This window comes from Megascapheus bottae, chromosome 22 (assembly GCF_031878675.1).
Source record: "Megascapheus bottae isolate mThoBot1 chromosome 22, mThoBot2.hap1, whole genome shotgun sequence".
Lineage (NCBI taxonomy): Eukaryota > Metazoa > Chordata > Mammalia > Rodentia > Geomyidae > Megascapheus > Megascapheus bottae.
The window spans coordinates 14495634-14518697 of NC_143530.1; the positions used below are offsets into that span (position 1 = coordinate 14495634).

Here is a 23064-nt window from a genome sequence, read left to right on the forward strand (position 1 = left end):
TGAGGCCCATGAAGGTGAAGCCAGAGAGACGAAGGTGATATGGAAGACAGTGAGCTTCAAGCAGAGGGACTGTGCTAGGAGAAGTAAGCCAAGGAGACTCTGCCAGAGATAGGAACTCTCTTTAGTACTGGTTTGGGACAGAAACAGAGGAAGCAATGAGCTGAGAGTGTGGCCTAGTGGTAGAGTGCTTGCCTAGGATGCATGAAGCCCTGGGTTTGATTCCTAGGTATCACATACATAGACTGGCAAAAGAAAAAGAAAGAAAGAGGGAGAGAGAGAGGAAGGAAGGAAGGAAGGAAGGAAGGAAGGAAGGAAGGAAGGAAGGAAGGAAGAAAGAAAGAGGCAGCAGTAGCCTTCCTTCTTACTTTCCAGGCATCCAGAAGTTAAGAAAACCCCGTGGAAGTTGTGGTTTCAAAGGCCTTTCCTGATCTGCAATCTCCAAAATAAACTGTTGGTCTGAGAACATTTCTGAAGAGATAAAAGTCCAAGATTCACTGTGAAGGGCAGGGGGCAGGGGAGGCAGAAGCAGGATTTAGACATGTGAAGCTTAAAGCTTACTGCAAGTTCTGAGATACAGCCTGCCCACTCCAGGATGGATGGGGGCCAGCACCTCCCACTCACTCTCTGCTGTCCTTTGCCAGAATTTCCCCCTGAAGCACGTGCCCTGGGGAGGGGGTAGAAACTAGCTACTGCCTCCCTTCGAGCTGCACCTACCAGCAGGGTCACTTCCTTCCTTGAGCTTCCCCTTCTCCCTGCCCAGATCATCAGAGTTTGGTGGCTCAACCTAAGCTAGTCTGGGCAACTCTCCTCAGTTCCCACTTTCTACCTGTGCTGCCTACACAGCCCTAGGTCAGCAAGATGAAAAGCAACTTCCTCTGGGCTTCCTATCCAGCTTAGAAGCTGAATTCAGTATAAGGGTTCATCCCCTCCTGGCCCTTAACTGCTCCCATCCAAACAACAACAACAACAACAACAAAAAGATGAGAAATCATACAGGATCTTCTTATTAAATCACCATGCATAGGAAATGTGGGCTGGTTCCTGAGCAGCCCAGGAATCTCTCTCCATAGTCCCGCAGTTGGCCCTGTGCTATGATGGACAGGGAGGAGCCAAGCTATTGGAAACAGTCCCAGCATCTAGGAATTTTATCTGTTTGGAGGCAGCAAGGTCTTAATAAAAGCAGCAGCATAGCTGGGCATCAGAGGCTCAGGCCTGGAATCCTAGCTACTCCAGAGGCTAAGACCTGAGGATCATGATTTGAAGCCAATCAGGGAAGGAAAATCCAGAGACTCTTATCTTTGATTATGCACAAAAACCTGGGAGTAGAGCTGTGCCTTAAGTGGTAGAGCGTGATCCTTGAGCACAAAAGCTGAGGGACAGTGCCCCGGGTTCTGAGTTCAAGCCCCAGTATCGGCATAAAAATATAAATAAACAAAAGCAGTATATCAACCAAGAGACCTGGGGGCATGTCACCGCTGAACACTTTTGTTAGCTGAGTTTATACCTCTGAGCCTCAGTTTCTCTGACCTTGAGATGGTAATGATAAGCTATCATTCAGGTACCAAATGATCCAGAATACGTGAAAAAAATAGTGATAGATTTTAAAAGAATTTTACCATAGCAATCTATAGTAATCTCCCCAGCCGTGGTTTTCCTCTCCAGCTTTTCAGTTACCCTCCAAAAAAAAATAACTGACATGGAAAATTCCACAAATAAACAATTCATAAGATTTTTGATGATGTGCTGCTTTGAGTGACATGTTGAAATCTTCTGCTTGCCTGGTCTGTCCCACCCAGGATGTGAATCATCTCTTTCTTCAGGGTATCCATACTGTATGTACTTCCACATGACATCATCACGACCTCATGATCAGGGCTCCCTGAAGCAGATGATTGTTTTTCTGACATTATCAGAAGGTCAATGGTAGCCTAATGCTGTGTGGCATGCCTCTATCATCCACTTCAGCTCATTTCATTGCACAGGCGATGAAATCATTTCTCACCATCACAAAGGTAAGTACCACACAATAAGGTATTTTGAGAGATCACAGTTACGTAATGTATTACAGTGATGTTAATCTCCTGCTGGGCCTAACTTATAAATTAAACTTCTATATGTATAAGAAAAAACACAATATAAGATAGGGTTTGGTAGTTTCAGTTATCCACTGGGGATTATGGACTGCATCCTCTCAGATTAAGGGGGCAGTACTGCTGTATCTTCCAAACACAGGCCCTCCCTTTCCATAGGTTTTCTTTGTTCTCATGTTCCAAGGTGGGGCTATGATTATTCTGACTAATGACATATACATGATGCAGATCATAACATGGTGATGTCATAAAAAGGATATAAGGGGTTGGGATATAGTGTAGTGGTTCAGTGCTTTGCCTAGCATGCATGAGCCCCTAGCTTCAATCTCTAGCTCTGCAAAGTTTTTTTTAAAAAAGTTTAAAATACAGTTGGTGCCTGCTCTCTCAGGATCTCAAACTAGGTCATGGGGAGGATAATGGAGGCCTTCAAGCCAGCAGTTAGGATGAAAGAGCCTGCAGATGACTCTAGCCACTCAGCTCTTGAGTCTTCTAGCTTCTGAACACAGTAGAGCAGAAACAAGCCCTCCTCCTCACTGTTCTTCACCCACAGGATCCGTGAAAAGTGTTGTCTCATGCCACCAAGCCTCAGCATGATTTGGGAAAGCCTTATGCAACCAGAACATGAGATAACTTTAGGTCCAGCCAGAATGAAGACCCAGGCACTGGTGGCTCACATCTGTAATCCTAGCTACTCAGGTAGCTAAGATCTGAGGATCCTGGTTCAAAAGCAGCTGAGGCAGAAAAGTCCATGAGACTCTTATCTCAATAAATTACTCAGAAAAAGTAGGAAGTGGTACAGTGGCTCAAGTGGTAGAGCTCGAGACGAGCACAAAGAGGCTCAAGGACAGTGCCCAGGTCCTCAGTTCAAGCCCCAGGATCAGAAAGAGGAAAGAATGAGTAGCATGTAAATCATCACAGATGGGGTGCCCTAGAGGAGTAAAGAGTAAAAATAGAAGAGCATAAAATGTGGAACACATTGCTAGCCCTTACCATTGGCTCCTTGTCCTCTTCTGCTGTGAAGCTGGAGCCACCAGTAACCCCTGAACTGAAAACAAAAACAAACAACAAAAAAAGCAAAAACACCTTGACTTTTCCTCCATGTTCAATTATCTTCAATTTCTTCTTTGATAGCATTCCCGTCCACTGATTTCTTTGCGGTTTTCAGATTCCTCTACTCCCCCACTCAACTTCTCATCAGGGCGTAACTGATTTACTTTCCAAAGGGAATTCTCCTCTGTCTATGGCCTTCTGAGATCTTATTCCTTCTTGTTTAAAATATTTCTAGGATGGGGCCGACAGCCTAGCCTAATGGTAGAGTGTTCGCCTAGCATGCATGAAGCCCTGGGTTTGATTCCTTGGTCCCACCTACTCAGGAAACGCCAGAAATGGTGCTGTTACTCAAGTGGCGGAGTGCTAGCCTTGAGCAAAAAAAGTGTCCAAGGACAGTGCCCAGGCTCTGAGTTCAAGCCCCAGGACTAGCCAAAAAATAAAATAAAATAAAATATCCCTTAGACACTAACATCTCCAACATCTACAGATCTAATCCTATTCTTTCCCATGAACTCCTTATCTTGTAGTAGCAATTTTTTACTAGTCAGATGCCAATTCCTTTTTTTTTTTTTTTTTTTGCCAGTCCTGGGCTTGAGCTCAGGGCCTGAGCACTGTCCTTGGACTTTCTCAAGGCTAGAGCTCTACCACTTGAGCCTCAGCACCACTTCCAGCTTTTTTTCTATGTATGTGATACCGAGGAATCAAACCCCGGTATTCGTGCATGCTAGGCAAGCACTTTAACCACTAGGCCAAATTCCCAGCCCTGCCAATTCCTTATTTCTTTGCCACCTCAAATCCAACACACCCTTCCTCTGCTTCTGGAAATACTATTCCGTAACCACACACAATTTCCCGTTTTCTGGAGCCTTATTCGGTGCCAGACTGGGCCTTGCTCCCTGGCACACACATTAGACAGACCTCAGCCAGTGACGTGAGCAATTGAATCCTTGTGCAGTTTGCAACCCTGAACTTTCCACATAGGCTGGTCTATATCTTTGCTTAGCTTCTTCCCCTTTCCTGTCCTTTTCCTCAGACTCTCTATTACTTCCTTCCCCAATAAATCCCTTGAACAACATTTCCTTCCCCAGACGCTAAAATTCCTACCAAATGGGTGCCAGTGGCTCACATTTGTATCTAGCTCTTCAGGATCACAGTTCAAAGACGCCAGAGGAGAAAAACCAAAAGTCTGTGGGCCCCTTGTCCAATTAACCAACAAAAAGCCAGAAGTGGAGCTATGGCTCAAGTGGTAAGAGTACCAGCCTTTCCTGGAAAAGCCAAGGGAGAGCAGAGAGTGCTAAGAGTAGTCCCCAGTACCAGCACAAATAAATAATCTCCTTCCAAGACACGTTTACATATGCACTGTGCTGCTGGAGGCCAGCTGGAAGCCCCTCGATGGGTTCAGGCATTCATGGTCCTAATACATTCCCTAGCAAATATGTCTCCTTTGTTTTATGCTCCTCATTCTCATTGCCCCCACACAGCTCCCACCTAGATTGTGAAATCAGTGGGCCTCAGTGACCTCCCGGCTACTTCCTGTTTTCCTTCCCTTCTCCAAGAGGTGCAGCACATAAGTATCAGATTAAAGTTTCTTTAATGTCTCTGACCATGTAGCTTCCCTACTGAAAAGTTCAATGCCTCCAGTGTTTGATGGCATGAGATAAACAATTTTCGTGTGTATGCTTTCCTGGATCCTGGCTGAGATCTGACTTCTACCCTACTTACTTAAACTCCTTTGTCAATATTTCTTAGTCTCTATTCCAGTTAGCTCCTCCAGGGATAAACCCTGCTCATTCCCATCACTTCAGCCCCAGTTTCCCCGCTCTCCTAAATCCTGTCTAGCTATCAGGCGCCCTGTGGCTCATACTTGTAACCTGAGCTACTCAGGAGGCTGAGATCTGAAGAGTGCAGTTTAAAACCAGTATACAGTGCAGTTTAAAACCTGTCCACAGGCAGAAAAGTCTATGAAACCAATAGAAAGATAAAAGTGGAAGTGTGGCTCAAGTGGTAGAGTACCAGCTTTCAGCCATGCAATACTCACTAGAATCTATATTGGAAATGAACTATACAACGTATGGGTAAGGATGGGAAGAAAAAAAACTAAGACAGAGTGAGGGAAAGGGTGACATTGTCCAAAAAGAAATGGACTCGTTACCTGACTTATGTAACGGTAACCCCTCTGTACCTCACTTCTTTAATAACTAAAAAAAAAATAATTGCAGAAACAAAGCCAAGCAGAAGTGCCAAGTTCAAGCTTGAGTACCAAAAGAACCAACAAAATCCTGCCTAACTGTGGGAGTGACTTCCAGTTCCCTTTCCCAAAATTCACCCTCCTCATCTTCCCACTTTCCAGCAGGACACATGGCTGATTGCAGGATCCAACACTTCTCCAAGCCTTCCTTGCAGCAAGATTCTCCGGAGGACTTCCTTCCAATCCACTTCAAATGAGATGTGTTATGAGTTAATAGGAAAGCGAGTGTATTTCTTTGTCTTTCTCTTTGTTACTGGCTGCAATGTGAGCTTGAGCTGCCATCTTGGATCATGAGACACAGGCCAGGCATGGAGGATGAGGAGGAAGGTAGAGCCATGAGAAGCGTGCCTTGGATCTGGATTTTGATTCTGTCAGAGACAAATTTCTAGCTCAGAAGCCGCTGTTCTACTTGTAACACACAGTTTCACTTCATCCGAATTATCACATAGTCCTTCACAGTGCTGTACACATCTTGTGAAGGAGAGAAAGGAGTTGAAGGGATGGTAGCCAAATAATTGCTTAACCACTCTGTGTGTGTGTGTGTGTGTGTGTGTGTGTGTGTGTGTAAGCTGATTTGCATTACTTGCAACTTCTGTGGTGTAAACACTTGCTCATGAGCAAAAATGAGCCAGCTCTAGCACACTTCCACTGTGTAAATGGAAGGACAGAAATAGATGTGACATTGAACAAACCTTGCTAGAGGCCAGGCACCAAAATAGGCATTTTGCATACATTATCTTCTTTAATCCTTCTGTTCAACACTCAGGTCCAAATGAAATCAAACTTCTTCAGCTATTTTTTTTTTTTGAGAGAGGGGACAGATGGATTCATTTAGTGTTTACTTATTGTGTGTCAGTACCAGGGCTTGAACTCAGAGTCTCAAGCTTTTGCTTGGCTTTTTGTTCAATGCTAGTACTCAATCACAGCTCCACTTCTGGGTTTTTGCTGGTTAATTAAAGACAAGAGCCTCATGGACTGTTTTTCCCAAGCTAGCTTTGAACCTTGATCCTCAAACCTCAGCCTCCTAAATAGTTAGGATTCCAAGCTTAGATAATTGTGTGTGTGCCCGTGTGTGTGTGTGTGTGTGTGTGTGTGTGTGTGTGTGTGTGTGTGCCAGTCCTAGGGCTTGAGTTCAGGGTGTGGGTGCTGTCCTTGAGATTTTTTGCTCAAGGCTGGTTCTGGACCACTTGAGCTCCACTTTTTTTTTCTAATCCTGGGCTTGAGCTCAGGGCCTGCCTTGGGTTTTCTCTAGGCTAGAGCTTTACCCCTTGAGCCACAGCACCACTTCTAGTTTTTTTCTATGTATGTGGTACTAAGGAATCAAACTGGGTCTTCATATATGCTAGGCAAGCACTCTCCTACCAGGCCCAACTCACAGTCCCCGAGCTCCACTTCTTAGCTCTACTTCTTAGATGATTTGTTTTTATTTGTATTTTTTTTCATTACTCATTGCTATTAGGTCTATTCAGAAGAAGGAAATCAAGATTGGGAAACGAAAAATGTGAATTTAGTGGGTATTTTCTGGAGTCTGATCATATTACATCAAAGCAGTACTAAAGAACTGTCTGTAAAGGTGTTCCTTTCTTATCCTAATCCCAACCTAAATTTGAATAATCAGATCATCTCTACTCTACTCCACAGTTTGTTTCTTTGGCTTGAAGCAAAGAGTCTGAATGCTAAGGAAAAGCAAAAGCTTTTAGGAGCAGTCAAGGAAGCTGAGGCAAAGTGCATCTAGCTTTAAACATTTCTGAATCATTATTGGCAAAGAAGTGGCTGTGATTATGTAAAGAGAACCTAGGCAAGCCTGGTCAGAGCACAGGTTGGTTTTAATGTGTTCTCCACTGTAGGAATTATGGGTAGACTTCACATTATGTAACTCTTAAGTGTTAGGTTAGGTATTGAGATATACGATTGGTGATTGATACCCATCACAGGATTATGAAATATAGACAACCAAACCATTTTACATCTAGAGTATCCATGTCTTTCCACGGAAAGGTCTTCTTTTGTTAAAATATTACGTTGATCATTTTGGTAGAGAACTGCAAACACAGGCCACTAAGTATCTTCCACTTGCATTTTATCTTCTAGAAACTAAAATGAATTTCCAGTTGTTTCATTAAAAGAAACTACAAGCAAGCCAGGCACTGGTGGCTCACAGATGCAATCCTAGCTACTCAAGGCTGAGATCTGAGGATCACAGTTCAAAGCCAGCCTGCCCACTAAAGAACGTGAGACCCTTATCTCCAATTAATCACCAGAAAGCAGGAAGTGTTGTTGTGGCTCAAAGGTAGAGCAATAGCCTTGAGCTGAAGAGCTCAGGGACAGCACTCAGGCCCAGAGTTCAAGCCCTATGACCCATTAAAAAAAAAAAAAACCTACATGCAAAGGACAGTCAAAGCAAGTTTCTAGTAGAGAAGTCAAGAGTTATATATAGATTTGTGTTGCTGCATTCTTGCTGATTCTGTGCCCCAGGCAAAATTTCTTTTCCCCATCTATCCCAGTCCACAGTGATCTCACCCTGCTCTAAATTCCCAGAATGCTTATGTCCTGTCTCAACATTCTGTTTATTGACATTCATTGTGGTCATCTGTTGGATCTTCACATGAAAAGAAAAGCACTCCTTAGCTGGGTGTGATGGCTCATGCCTATAATCCTAGCTACTCAGTAGGCTGAGATCTGAGGATCTCCATTCAAAGCCAGCCCAGGCACTAAAGAACACTAAAGAACATGAGACTCTTATTTCCAGTTAACCTCTAGAAAATGGGAAGTGGGCTGAAGCTCAAGAGGTAGAGCGATAGCCTTGAGCTAAAGAGCTCAGGGACAGATCTAAGGTATAAGACAAATGTTGATTATATTATTTAATAGAGTCATATCCACAGCTAAAGATACATTTATAATCAGAAACACCATTATGTGTTTTGTGTTTTCCCTTAAAGAGGTTATAACACATCTTTCTGCCTTCTACCACTTTTTTTTTTGTGGGTCATGAGGCTTGACTTGGCCTGGGTACTGTCCCTGAGCTCTTCAGCCCAAGGCTACCACCCTACCCCTGAACCTAGGCATTGTCCCTGAGCTCTTCAGCCCAAGGCTACCCTAGAACCAAGCCCTACTTCACATTTTCTAGAGGTTAATTGGAGTTAAGTGTCTTAGGTCCTTTTGTGCCCGGGCTGGCTTTGAACCTTGATCCTCAGATCTCAACCTTCTGAATAGCTGGGATTACAGGTGTGAGCCACTGCACTGCACCAGCCTTCTACCACTTCTAGTTGGAACATATTTGACAATCTACCTACTGATATTTTGAATGTGGGGACCAGTCTCTCCCATTTGACAAGTTCATGACCTTCAGCCATATTCTTACCACAATGCTGTGGTTCCAGGGAAGACTGATGTCATCAGGGTTACAAAGCATCCTGGATTGGTTAGTTCCGTTTGGCCAGTGACAGAGAAAGCCAATGGCCTTAGTTCCTCCTTTAACCTCCTGGCTTCCTTGTCATGGAACTGTGGGGTGGTGGATGTGGTCAGAAACATGTCTCCCTTTCTTAAGAATAAATCTTCTTTGGATAAAAAAAGATGACTTAGCAAGTAGTTTCTAGACTCTTTCAAGAACAATATGGGACATAACTAATGAGAAAACTGATCTTGATTCTTAAAAGTATCCACAGATTAGCTAGAGGCATAGCTCAAGTGTTACAGCTCCTGCATGGCAAATGAGAGGCCATGACTTCGAATCTCCTCTATGGCAAACTGTACACACAGGATCTGAAAATGTGGCTCTATGGTACAATCCTTGCATAGCATGTGAGAGGCTCTGAGTTCAATTCCCCAGCATCATTAAAGAGAAGAAGAAGAAGAAGAAGAAGAAGAAGAAGAAGAAGAAGAAGAAGAAGAAGGAGAAGGAGAAGGAGAAGGAGAAGGAGAAGGAGAAGGAGAAGGAGAAGGAGAAGGAGAAGGAGAAGGAGAAGGAGAAGGAGAAGGAGAAGGAGAAGGAGAAGGAGAAGAAAAACTATAGCCTTCATTAAATGTTTTCCCAGTGCAGCATTTTTCCCCTTCTTTTAGCCCATCCATTATCTAGTCTACTGTATCTTTCTGCAGAGACAAAATGTCAAAATGTTCTGGATTTATCCTTTCTAGTAAGATAACCACCAGCCATATAGGATTATTGTAACTTTGAGATGTGGTTAGTGGAACTGATGATGTGAATTTTAAATTGTATTTAAGTTTTAAATTATTTAAGTTTAAATAGCCACTGTTTTATAATCTAACACAAAGCTAAATTAAGAAAATCCTAATTCATGAGACTCTAAGCTGGGAGCTGGTGGCTCACACCTGTAATCCTAACTACTCAGGAGGCAAACTCAGAAGATCCTAGTTCAAAGCCAACCTGGGCAGGAAAGTCCAAGAGATTCTTATCTCCAATAAACTATTCAGAAAAAAGCTGGAAGTGGTGCTGTGGTTCAAGTAGTAGAGCACTAGTCTTGTGCAAAAAAAAAAAAAAAAAGCTCAGGGGGCTGGGAGTTTGGCCTAGAGGTAGGATGCTTGCCTTAGCATGCAGAAGACCTGGGTTCAAATCCTCGGTACCACATACACAGAAAACGCTGGAAGTGGTGCTGTGGCTCAAGTGGTAGGGTTCTAACCCTTGAGAAAACCCAAGGACAGGGTTCAGGCCCTGAGTTCAAGCCCAGGACTGGCAAAAAAAAAAAAAAGAGCTCAGGGACGGTGCTCAGGCCCTGAGTTCAAGCCCCAGGACTGAAAGAGAATGAAGGAGAGAGAGAAGGAGGGAGGTGGGGGAGACTATCTTGGCCTCTTTATTCATCATTCAACCAGAAGCCATTAAGTAACTAGCACATATGACGCCAGGCACTGTAGCAAGTGCTGACAGAGGGTTCAATGGCTAGTCTCACAGCAGAAAGATGCTGGTGGGGCATGCCTATAATCCTAGCTACCAAGGAAATTGAGATGTGAGGATTGAGGTTTGAATCCAGCCCTGACAGAAAAATCTATGAGACTCTTCTCTCCAGTTAACCAGCAAAAAGCCAGAAATAGAGGTGTGGGTCTAGTGAGCAAACAAGCCAAATCAGAGCATAAAGCCCTGAACTCAAGCTCCAGCGCTCGTGCTCTCTCTCTCTCCCTTCCCCCCCCCCCCACACACACATACATCCAAAATCCATTTAGGGAAACAAAAGATTTTTCAAGATGGTCTCAAGTAGCTTGTAGATCTTTCCTTGTTCTGGAAAGGACTTGGGAGAAAGTCCTCAGGCCTAGTTCACCTTGTAGGTAATGTTACCACCATGGGTTTTACCTACTACATTAGACTATTTGCCAAAGCTGAGGGCCTTGGCCTCTTCCCAGGGGCTGGCCTGAAGGTGATGATGCCCAATAAGGTTACTGTAACCTGGGATCCTTGCAGAGTTTGTAGCTGAAACAAAAACAAGCACACAAGGTCAGGCTGGGTAAACCCAAAGGCTTAGATGATAAAGGGCAGGGGAGTTGGATACTGTGAATAATCAGGATTGTTGAAAGGCAGAAAAGCATAAATACTGTTAGCTTTGTTCCTGGAACCAAAATTTCTCGGCACCAAACCCAGTTCTGCCACTGACCTGCTTTGCAAAGCCTTTACTGCTGTTTCCTTGTGTGAAAAGTAGACTCTAGTGCGCTCTTCTTCCCAGAGGCTTACAGGAAAATTCAAAGATAGAGAACCTAGAAATGGATGGGCTCCAGAAGTCATGCTCTGACCATTATGCTGTGCTGCTGGGATCAAATCTGTCTCTTAAGATTGTGTGATTATGCAATCTTGAGAGAGTGAGCTGTTTCCAAGAACCTCTTTTATATCCTATATGAAATGAAGATACAAATAATAACAAGGGCTATAAGGCCTTCAGGATCTGATGCCAGTGTAGCACTTAGTGCCTACAAAGCATTGTGCAGACCACCAGGATTCGTGGAGAGTGAGTCAGCAGAACAGACAGGGAAGAGAGACAAAGAAAGTGCTGAGCCCTAGAGTGATCTGGGCAGAGACATGGGCTGTGCTCCTGGAACTATGCTGGTGCTTGAAAGTTACTGTGGCTTGCTGAGGACATGCAGTTCTTCAAAAGACAGGTTGCTGGCTGCTGAGATGGCAGCCTCCCAGCCCACCTCTGTGCCCTGAGGGAGCCTGCGTAGAAACTTGTTCTCTGACAAAAGAAAATGCTGACTTGGCAGTAGGAGGCCTAAATTTACAAGAGGGATATGTCAGTGAAGTCTCCTCAAAACAGCCCTGTCAGAGTGTCATATGATAAAACACAACACACCCAGTTATGCTATTCCTAGGTACTTGAGAAAAAAAACCACGCACGGCAGCTCATGCTTATAATTCCAGCACTCTGGAGGCTGAGACAGGAGAAGGATGAATGCTAGGCCACCTGGGGTTACATGGTGAGACCCTGTCTCAAAAGAGAAAATATCCATGTCATAGATGAATGTTCATGACAGCTTTATTTGTAGTAACCAAAAATGAGAACCCACAAATGTCCACGGATGACCGTTAAGCCAGCCATAGTCTATTTACACAATGAGATGTTATTCAGAAATCAAAAGGAAAGAAATACTGAGTCACGCAGTAACATAGATGAGTTGCAAAAAATATCATCCTATGCAAAAGAATCCAGACACAGGAGCGTCTGTCATGTTCCATTGATACAACATAATAGAATCACAAAACTATATCAGGTCAGTGATTCCCCAGGGGCTGGAAGTACAGGAAAGGGATTGGCTATAAAGGAACACAAGGAACTTTCTAGAATGACGGCAGTAGTCCACATCATGATTGTGAGGGCATTAACACAACTATATGTGCTTATCAAAACTCAGAGAAACGGGGGGGGGAGTTTGGCCTAGTGGTAGAGTGCTTGCCTAGCCTGCATGAAGACCTGGGTTTCATTCCTTAGTACCACATACATAGAAAAGCCAGAAATGGTGATGTGGCTCAAGTGGTAGAGCTCTCGCCTTGAGAAAGCCCAACGACAGTGACCAGGCCCTGAGTTCAAGCCCCGCCACTAGCAAAAAAAAAAACCACCTCAGAGAACAAAGAGCTGAGGCTAGAGTTAGAGTTTATTCTTAATGTGAAACCCTAAATTCTACCGACTGTATCAACCACCCTCTGCTCCAGACAAACAAAAATAAGCCAACTAAATGCCTTTAACTGTACTCCTGAAAAGGATGGACTAGCTGATCTCTGTTTTCGTTTTGCTTCTGACATGAGGATTAAACCTAATGCCTCATATACACTAGACAGATATTCTACCACTGAACCACACAACCCCAGCCTCTAACAAGCTGACAAGGTCATTATCCTCAGCATCTTAGTTGCATCATAAAGTCATGTATGCCCCAGGCATTAGGAAGATAAATGCACAAATGACTACAATACAGAATGTTTGACATGTGGAGAGATTCCTGCACAAAGCTGATGGGCTAGTACCGTATGGGATATAGTAGTGGAGAGGATGAAGAAGGGAGAAGTGGAATGAGAAAACCTATGTGGTTTCCTTGTTCCACCGGGAAGGCCAGCAGAGGCCTCCGTGAAAAATCGGAAGTCACTAAAGTACTGAAGCAGTAGATCTGCTCCCCCAAATCTGTATTTTTAACAGGAAAGCCCTGAAACTGAGAAGGGAGACTAGAGGGGTTAGGAAGGTTCTTCTTTATGGTCTATAATTATCATCATTTCTGCTCCAGTATTGAACTGGCTGCATAGCAAACATATAAGTTAGTCCTAACTGGGATCCAGCAGCCTGATAATCGTTCAGCTGCCCAGGAATGGGAAACCACTGAACTATTCCATTCCCTGATCTAGGGATTCTTAGCAATCAAACCCTTCACTTGGGCTCTCTGGAGTAGCAGAGATGCAGGGGCCAGAGGCAACTCCAAATGGTGATAGACTGTAGGAGGAACTTAACAGAGCTTATCTCATCCTGAGCCCAATCTGGGAGCAATCTTCCTTTGTGCTGGGCGGGATTTCCAATTTGAGAAAATAAGTGACCAAATGTCTGACAAGGGAAAGTGTCACAGAGGGGCTCAAGAAACTGGATGACAGCAGCCTAGGCCCAGACAGTCTAGGGAATTCATGATCCAGGGGAGAGAAAAGCTGAGGGAAAGCAGGGTTGCTGTCAGCCAGGCCCGGCTTCCTCTTTCATGAGCTCATGGTCAAAACCAAGCCAGGCTGGAGGGTGCTGGCGATTGTGTGAGCTTGTTTTTTCCCTAACTTGGTTCTGAGTCACACAAGGCATTTACCCTTCCCAGAAAACCACTGCAGGGCTCACCCTTGGCAGCAGATCAACTCGTCCTAACACGCGATGCCCACTGGCTTGGCGCCAGCCCTCCAGCATTGTCTTTGCCCGGAGGCCTCTGTGGGAGGAGACATCCCCTCTCAGCCTTAAAAGAAAAAGTCCTATGGAGGCTGCTTTGCAAGGAGGAGAAAGGCATGTGTGACTTTTATGTACTCATAGGAGACACTGCTGAATCACAGGAGAGAGGGATCCAAAAGTCATTAAGCCGTTTGCTTTATATAGATCAAGACATCAGTAACTACAGAGTGTCTGAAAAGACAGACAAAAGGAGAAATAGTTTATTCATGGACCTTTCGCCTGTGATTATATTTTTAACTTAAAGCTCATACTCTCCAACAGCTAACACTAGAGCTGTAGGCTGGCTGCCTGGTCAACTCTGTAACTAATGACATAAAAGATTTGTTACTTCTAGGCTTTCTAGGCAATCTGTATTGATTAAAAGGCACAGTAGTACTAGATAACAGCAATTAACGAGCCAGAAGAAGTTTTTTGTTTTTGTTCTGTGAATGGAACTCTGGGCCTGTATACCCTCCTTTATCTTTTCTGTTCAAGGATAGTACTTGTTATCACTAGAACCTCAGCTCCACTTGCTGCTTTTTGGTGGTTAACTGAAGATAAGAGTCTCACTGTCCCGCCCTGGCTGGTTTCAGATTGCAATCCTTAGCTCTCAACTTGTTGAGTAGCTAGGATTACAGGTGTGAGCCAACAGTGCCCAGCTAATAAAGTCTTACATTATGGAGCTACAATCTAGTGGGAAGGAAACTGAGTCCAGAGGAGCCACAATACTGTTGCCATAAGCTGGTGTTGGTGCCTGCAGCCTCCTCCTTCCCCAGAATTGGGTCAGAGTTTGTCAAAGTTGGGCTGGGCCACGCTAAGCTGATTCCCAGGTCTGGTGGCCTTGTTACTTTTGTAACTTGTCTCTGCACCCCGGGCACTATTCTCTCGCTTTTACGTCAGGGGAAGCTGCCAGGGTGCACATGTACACACACACACACACACACACACACACACACACACACACACACACACACTGCCTGAGGGGATAAATATCTTTTAGAGGGTCATTTATTAACTTGCTACTTAGGTAGGACTCACCACCCTAACCCCACTTTGTCCCCATTCATGCCTCTAGCCAAAGTTGTTCCAGCTAAAGTGTGTGTATTGAGGAAGCCTAGAAGGTGTCTAAAAATCACTTGCACTGGCTGAACTAGAATTTAGACATTTAGAATTTAGAAACATACTGTTTCTCTGCAGTAAACAAAGAACCACAAAAACAGGCAGGGATCCAGAGGAAAAGAGAGATTTAAAAAAAATAAAAGACTGAGCTGGGTGCCAGTGACTCATACCTGCAACCCTAGCTATTCAGGAGGCTGAGATCTGAGGATCATGGTTGGAAGTCAGCTCAAGCAGGAAAGCCTGTGAGCGCTTACCTCTAATTAACCACCAAAAAAGCCAGAAGTAGAGCTATGTATGGCTCAAGTGGTAGAGTGCTAGCCTTGGGGGGTGGGGTGGGGAGAGGGGGAAGCCAGGTGCTGCTCATTCAGGTCTAGAATTCTAGCTATTCAGGAGGCTAAGGATCACAGTTCGAAGCCAGCTCAGGCAGGAAAATCCATAAGAAAGTACCAAAAAAGCCAGAACTGAAGCTGTTGCTCAAGTAGTAGATCACTAGCCTTGAGCACAAAAGCTCAAGGACAGTGCCTCAGACCATGAGTTTAAGCCCCAGGACTGGCACAAAAGAAGAAGGAAGGGGCTGGGAGTTTGGCCTAGTGGTAGAGTGCTTTCCTAGCATGCACAATGACCCAAGTTCAGTTCCTCTGTACTACGTACATAGAAAAAGCCAGAAGTGGTGCTGTGGCTCAAGTGGTAGAGCCCTAGCCTTGAGAAAGTCCCAGAATGTTCAGGCCCTGAGTTCAAGCCCCAGGACTGATAAAAAAAATATAATAATAAAATAAATGAAAAGGAAGAAAGAGGAGAAGGAGGAGGTGATAGAGGAGGAAAAGGAGATTGTATCTCTTGTGATCTTAGCTCTGAGAGGCTATTTTCTTTGTTTTACCTACTGGCCCCTCCTGGCTCCAAAGCAGCCCCCTCCCCTTAAATAAGTATTTGTTACCACTGGAAAAAGGAGCAGTACATTTGCATTCTTAATCCTTACAATAATCTAAAGGTCAATTAGCCCTTTGTTGATTGAGGAAATAGGTTTTCAGAGACTAAGGGTGACACAGTTAATAAGTAGCAGAACTGGAATTTAAACTGGATTTCATCCAACACCACTACTTTAATAATATGCACTTTTTGCTACCCTGTTTCCTTCTGATCTCAAATTCACTTCAAAGCAAGGAATGGTAATCACATAGTGCCAGGTGCAGCTAGGAGTATTCATTTCCGGACTCCATCCCTCCTTTCTGCTTCCTTTTCTCAGAAGCTCCTACTTTTCAAATCTGTCTCCCTTTCTCCTGCCCAGTCCACCACAGCCTCTTTTCAATCCATCACGGTCAGCAGGGTAGCAGGCAGCGTGTCATCCCCGGGACAGTTACTGATTTGATTTGAGATCAATCAAAGCCACAGTTTCTTCTTTTTTGTGGAGGCCAGTACTGGGGCTTGAACTCAGGGTCTGGACTCAATAATCCTTGAGTCACAATTCCACGTCTGGCCTTTTGATGGTTAATGAAGATAAGGGTCACATGGGGATTTGTCCGCTCAGTCATCAGATCTCAGCTTCCTGAGAGGTTAAGATTGCGGGCATGGGCCACTGGAACCCAGCTTCCATTTCCCAGCTAGACATCTCTGGGGAAGAGGCTTAGCTCCTCAGATTTAAGAATATTTGTTGTGCATTTATTAATCCTCTCCCTAGCAGATGTCAGACCAAGTACTGAAGACACACAGAGACCTAAGAAGGAGGATAGCAGATGGGGGCCCTGTACATTCCTGGAGCTCATATTCCAGGAGTGGGAAGAAACAGCAGAGAAACGTAAACAAATTCAGATTGACAAGGCTGGGAATGTGGTTTAGTGGTAGAATGCTTCACTAGCATGCATGAAGCCCTGGGTTCAATTCTTCAGTACCATGTACATAGAAAGCCTGAAGTGGTGCTGTGGCTCAAGTGATAGAGTGCTAGCCTTGAGAAAAAGAAGCTCAGGGGAGCCAGGAGTGTGACCTGGTAGTAGAGTGCTCGCCTAGAATGCATGAAGCCCTGGGTTTGATTCCTCAGTAACAAATACACAGAAAAGCCAGAAGTAGCACTGTGGCTCATGTGGCAGAATGCTAGCCTTGAGCAAAAATGTCCAAAGACAGTACCGAAGTCCCAGGACTGGCAAAAGAAAAAAAAATGCAGATTGGAGATATTGCTCAGTGGTAGAGAGTGTACTTAGCCTGTAAGAGGTCTTGGATTCAATCCTCAAAAAATAACAATAAAAAAAATAAAAATTAAAGCTGGGCCCCGGGTGGCTACCCCTGTAACCTTAGCTATTCAGGAGGCTGAAATCTGAAGATCACTGTTCAGAGCAAGGAACAGGAAATGTTTATCTCCAATTAACCAGCACAAAGCCAACAGTAGAGGTCTGGCTCCAGGAGTAGAGTTGCTAGCCTTGAGCAAAAAAGCTAAGGGCCTACACTCAGACCCTTAGTTCAAGCACACACAAACACACACGTGTGTGGACAAACACCCCTCTTTCTCCCTGCCTTTGTTTTCTTCATAGCAATTGAGGAATTGTCTAGGTTATATCTAGTGTGTGTGTGTGTGTGTGTGTGTGTGTGTGTGTGTGTGTAGACACCAGGTCAAATGAAGGAACATGATGATCTCCAGGAAGAGAGGAAGGCATTGGGAGGCCGGGAAATGGAGAAGAGGGCCAATCCTCCAGGATGAGGGCAGTAGGAACCAGTCCAGCAGCTGGTCTCAGCCCCTGGCACTTCCTAGCTTTAACTCATCCTAGCTCTCACCTACCTACCCCCTCTTTGGCTTAATGATTCACTTTCAACCTTTCCTTAGCTTCCTGATGGCAAGGAGAAGGAGAAGAGCCCTAGGTCTATAGAGTTGGCAGGAATAGGAATATGATCTTTTCCTCTTGTTTCCTTTTTTGTCTTACCACCCTCCCACCATCACCCCGCCCCCCCCAAAAAGCTCTCTGTGCCAGAAGAACACTGAAGATAACTAGGCCCAGCTGGAGGCCTAGATTCCAGATGTGAGAGATAGTAATGAAACAAGATCCTAACATCCCTTTCATTTTCCCTCCCCTGCCTAATACCCTGCAGAAATTTTCCATCATAAACAAGTTATGCATTCCTGACCTTGAATCCCTCCTCTTCTCCCACCACGGTTTTCTTCCATCATCACACTCTCTCCATCACTCATCTTGGGTCTATGCACAAGGGTCTTCCACATTTGTAAGCTGCCCTGTGGTTTATGTTGGTCACTGTGTGGTACAAGGCAAGTGTACAGGGCCTGCTCAGATGCAGAGGTAAGGATGATGGCAATGTGAAAGGCAGGTGTAGAAAAAAAGAGTTGTCTTTGTAGAAGAGGTTAGTTTATTTTATTTTTCAGTTAGCTTATTTTAGCTATGGGAGGGGGTGGATTTCATTGTTACATTTCCACATCTGTTCTCACTGCATTCCATTTTATCTCTCCTCATCTCTCACATTCCGTCTCCCATCTCTTTTCTCCCCCCTCTGCCCCCCAGCAAAGGAGGTCTGTTTTATATGCCTGAATTGCAGCAGTAAGTATAATACATAGCCATATATAGACCCAGCGATTGTACAGAACAACAGTATTTATCTATTTCTAGCTCAGTCTTAGGGTTTAGTTACCCATACACCCTTGGTTGAAAAATGCCTTGCCATATATCCTGTTTGATGTCTGTGTAAGATTGTCCCAACTTTTCTTAAGACATTGTGAATTTGTACAGAGGATTTAAGAGTATATTCATGTCTTAGAAGTTTGGGGAAACCTAGCCAGCATGTGAATTTATAGTTCTATATGAGTATTTGCAGTTCTGTGTTTTTGTCTTTTATTCAACAGTGAGAGACTACTCCAGCAAGACACTATGTTGGATTCTACCACAGACTCAAAGGTCTGAATAACTCAGCCACCTGTCTCTGTATATGATTAACATGATGGTATAAAGGGCTGAGCCTGGCCACACACTGGTGGCTATAATCCTAGCTACTTAGGAGGCTGAGGTCTGAGGATCAAGGTTCAAACAAGCTTAGGCAGGAAAGTCTGTGAGGCTCTTACCTCCATTAAGCCATGAAAAAAGCTAGCCTTGAGCAAAAGAAACCAAGGGACAGTACCAGTCCCTGAATTCAAGCTCCAGGATCAGTACCGCCCCCCCCCAAAAAAAAAAAAATCTGAGCCGGATACATCTGAGGTCAGCTTTGGTCTTTTTAGCACCTTGCTTTCAATAAGCCCTTGCACTCCCTTCTTGTCATGGCACCATCTCATGACCAATTCTGGTAACTGTATGATACAAATGTCTCATGGCTACCTTTTTAGGCACTGTTATTTTCTACTTGAGTCCCTCAAGTCATATCCTATCCCCTGCCTCTGTGCACAGTCCCTTCCCAATTTTGAGTGGTTCTCTTTTTAGCTTGTCCCCAGATCCTCCAACTCCAAGGCCCAGAGTCAAATCCAAGTTCTTGGCCTGCAGGTAAGCTATCTTCACTTTACCTAACACCTTTTCAGCCATTGCTATTTCCCATGACTCCTTTACAGGAAACTTACTGTATGAGGATTTTCCTTAAAATTCCCCCAAATGCATCCTGTACTTTTCCATTTCAAGGCCTTTGCAGATGCCATCCTCTTTTTTACAGTCATCTTTCACATCTGATTTTGTCATATCCCACTCAATGCCACTTTCCCATGAAATTTCCTTTAGTTAGTCATACACTAGGGCTCTTTGGGGGTTCCCTTAAACATTCTCTCTCTCTCTCTCTCTCTCTCTCTCTCTCTTTCTCTTTCCCTCTCTCTCTCTGCTCTCCATCAGGCCTGGGCACTGTCCCTGAGCTTCTTTTTCTGAGGAATCCAACCCATCATTTTGTGCATGCTAAGCAAGCATTCTTTCCAAGCACTATACCACACAAAGCCATAATCACAGCCCCCCTTTAACTGTTTCCTTAAATTATCAGAATAGTTCTTCTGGTCCATATCATCTCCCTGAGACTGAGAATAAAGTTCTAATGTCAGAGTGACAGTTTTATCTGATTTGTCTTACTCTGCAGCACATACATTGAAACTAACCTCAGAAATCTTCCACAGTACACTTCACTTTTTTTCTTTTCTTTATTTTTGTTAGGCCTAGGGCCTGGGAATTGTCCCTGCGCTCTTTATGCTCAAGGTAAGCACTCTACCACTTGAACCACAGCTGGCTTTCTGGTGGTTAACCACAGATAAGAGTCTCATGACCTTTTCTGTCCAGCTGGCTTTGAACCATGATCTTCAGATCTCAGCCTCCTGAGTTACTAGGATTACAAGCTTGTGCCACCAGCTCCTGCCCCCTTTTATTTTTATTTATTTATTTATTGTCAGTCATTGGGCTTGCACACTGGGCCTGGGTGCTGTCCCTGAGCTCTTCAGTTCCAGGCTATTGCTCTACCTCTTGAACCACAGCACCATTTCTTGTTTTCGGGTAGTTAATTGAAGAGTCTTGTGGACTTTCATACCAGGGCTACGTTAGAACCATAATCCTCAGATCTCAGCCTCCTAAGTAGCTAGGATTACAGGCATTAGCCCCTGACACTGGGCTTAAATATACATTCTCTCTCTTTTTTTTTTTTTTTTTGTCAGTCCTGGGGCTTAAACTTAGGGCCTGGGCACTATCCCTGAGCTTCTTTTGCTCAAGGCTAGCACTCAACCACTTGAGCCACAGCTCCACTTCTGGCTTTTTCTATTTATGTGGTACTGAGGAATCAAACCCAGGGCTTCATGCATGCTAGGCAAAGCACTCTACATTCCCACCAGCCCTTCTTTTATTTTTTGAGTCAGGGTCTTATTATATCACTGCGTTGCCCAGGCTGATCTGGAAGTTCTGGGCTCAAGTGGGGGGTGGGGCCCTGCCCCCACTAGTAGCTGTGCCTTCCAACAATGCTGTCATCAGAGCACCTGCTACAATCAAAAGCTCCAAAAATGTTCCATTGAGCTGCAATCTCTAAAGCAGTTATGCAAATGTGTCAAATCAGTGTTTGACAACTACTACAGCATTTCTATAGTGTTTCAATTTTAAAAGTTCTTTACATACTGTTTGGTTTTTGGCCATACAAGAGCATACTTGTATGGCTGTTAACTTCTTGTCTTTGTACTTTGTGGCTCTCTGCACTAATTTTTGTCTGAATATTTCTGTGCATACCTGAATAGCTTTGTTGAGTTGCCTTTACGCAGTCTGCATCCTTGAGTGTGCATGCATGCGTGTGTGTGTGTGCTGTTCATGTGCATGTGACTGTGATATGCTTATGCTCACATAGTGTGTGTTTTGTGTGTGTGTGGTGCATGTGTTTGTTGTCATGCATGCTAAAGCAGGCAGGGCAGTGGTGATGTGTGCATGTCTTAGTCTTTTGGATAACTTCAATGACTTCCCTCTACGGTGTGTGTTTTCTATGCATAACTGAAAAGTATGTGAATGTGCATTTGTAGTTCCTTGAACTTTGATGGATGCTACAGAAAGGCCATATTTTGTAAATCCCCTCTCCGTCCGTCCCCCCTCCCCAGCTTTCCCAGGATGGTGGCAGAACCCTCTCTTAAACTGCCGCGTGCCCCTCTCCAGCTGCCACATGTCCCAACACGTGCGCACCGTCGGGGATCCCACCCTCCAGCCATCACGACTACTCACTACTGGACGTGCACTAGGGCACTCGGGGATGCACAGGCCAGGTCTCCACCCACAGATTGTCGGAATTTCCAACCGGCTCCAGCCAACCGCTCCCCCGCGGCGAGGGGAGGAGCGAGCAGGGCCCGCCCCTCCGAGGGCTGCATAAGAGGCGTCCGCCGCGTGCCGGGGGAGTACTCCGCCTTCTCCTCCCCGGACCTAGCTATGTGTCACTCTCGCAGCTCTCTACCCACCATGACCGGCCTGCGGGCCCCAGCTTCGGAGCCCTCCACTAGTCCGGGAGTCCGGCGGGGCTCTGGCCCGGAGATCTTCACCTTCGACCCGCTGCCGGAGCCGGCGGTAGCCCCAGCCACGCGCCTCGGCGCCTCTCGCGGGCACCGGAAGCGCACTCGCCGGGTCCTCTACCCCCGAGTGGTGAGTGTCGCCGAAGTGGGCAGCCGGGGGACACCGCACCCTCGGGGGTGGCCTCGGGGTTACGATCCCGCGGCCGGGCTCTTGAACTCACCTCTCCGCTGTTTTGTCTCCCGTCAGGTGCGGCGCCCGCTGCCAACCGAGGAGCCGAACCTCGCCAAAAGGCTCCTCTTCGTTCTGCTCACCGTCGTCTTCTGCCAGATCCTGATGGCTGAGGACAGCGTGCCCACGGCGCCCCTTATCCTGGAGGACGCCCCCAGCGCCGGGGGCCCCGAGTCCATCCCGACGCCCGTCGCCGAGCCCCCGGTCTTCGAGCCCTTCAACCTTACCCTGGAGCCCGCGGACTACGCGCTGGACCTCAGCACCTTTCTCCAGCAGCACCCGGCTGCCTTCTAACCGGACGCCCCACAACCACCGCCCAACAATCGGAGAAACCAGAAGAGCACCGGGCGCCGACGCCGGGTGCTCGAGATCGTATCCCAAACTGGGACTCGAAGGCAGACTCGAACTCGAAACACACTACAGCGGAGAGACGCCAGCTGGTGCCCCGGGGCGCTGCGCCGAGGCACGGACCGCCAGCCCCGGCTCGGCCCAGCGGAAGAGGAGAGCGGCGTTCCTTCACGTCTCCGTGCTCCTACTTAGTATTTATATGTATTTATGTGTGTCCTCCTAGGTGATGGAGGGATGTATGTAATATTTATTTTAACTTATGCTTGGGAGCGAGATATGCTTCCTTGCCGTGTAGATGCACATTTTCGGTATTTATTGAGCTTTGTGGGGCTTTTGGTGAAGGGCCGGGCGCCTAGAGCTGAGGCAGAAGTTGGGGGCAGGACGCCCCGGCTTAGGAGTCCGGCACGGTGGTGGGATCTGCGGATTGGGGAGGAACACCCGGTTCTCCGGCCAATCTCCGGCGCCTCCCCCTGACGTTCTACCGCGGGAGGCTTCCACAGTCTATCCGGCATAAACGAAGTCCACGGCCGAGCCCCTCCAAGTTACCTCTTAGGCAGGGGTGGCTGCTAGGTCAGGGGTCGGTGGGCTGTCGGGGTCCCCCAGTATGTTCTGTGAACACAATAAACTTGATTTCATGGCAGTTGTCTCCTTCCGTGTGTCTTTGCCGGCTGCGGGCCCTT

At 45.8% G+C, this 23064-nt stretch overlaps 1 protein-coding gene across 1 annotated transcript; it reads left to right on the forward strand.

Moving 5' to 3' along the window:
* Positions 1-21705: 21705 nt before the first annotated feature.
* Positions 21706-23024, forward strand: Ier3 (immediate early response 3). The gene is made up of 2 exons (XM_090355337.1): positions 21706-21937; positions 22055-23024. The coding sequence occupies exons 1-2, from the start codon at positions 21728-21730 to the stop codon at positions 22328-22330; spliced, it is 486 nt and encodes a 161-aa protein (XP_090211463.1). The 5' UTR covers positions 21706-21727; the 3' UTR covers positions 22331-23024.
* Positions 23025-23064: the final 40 nt, after the last annotated feature.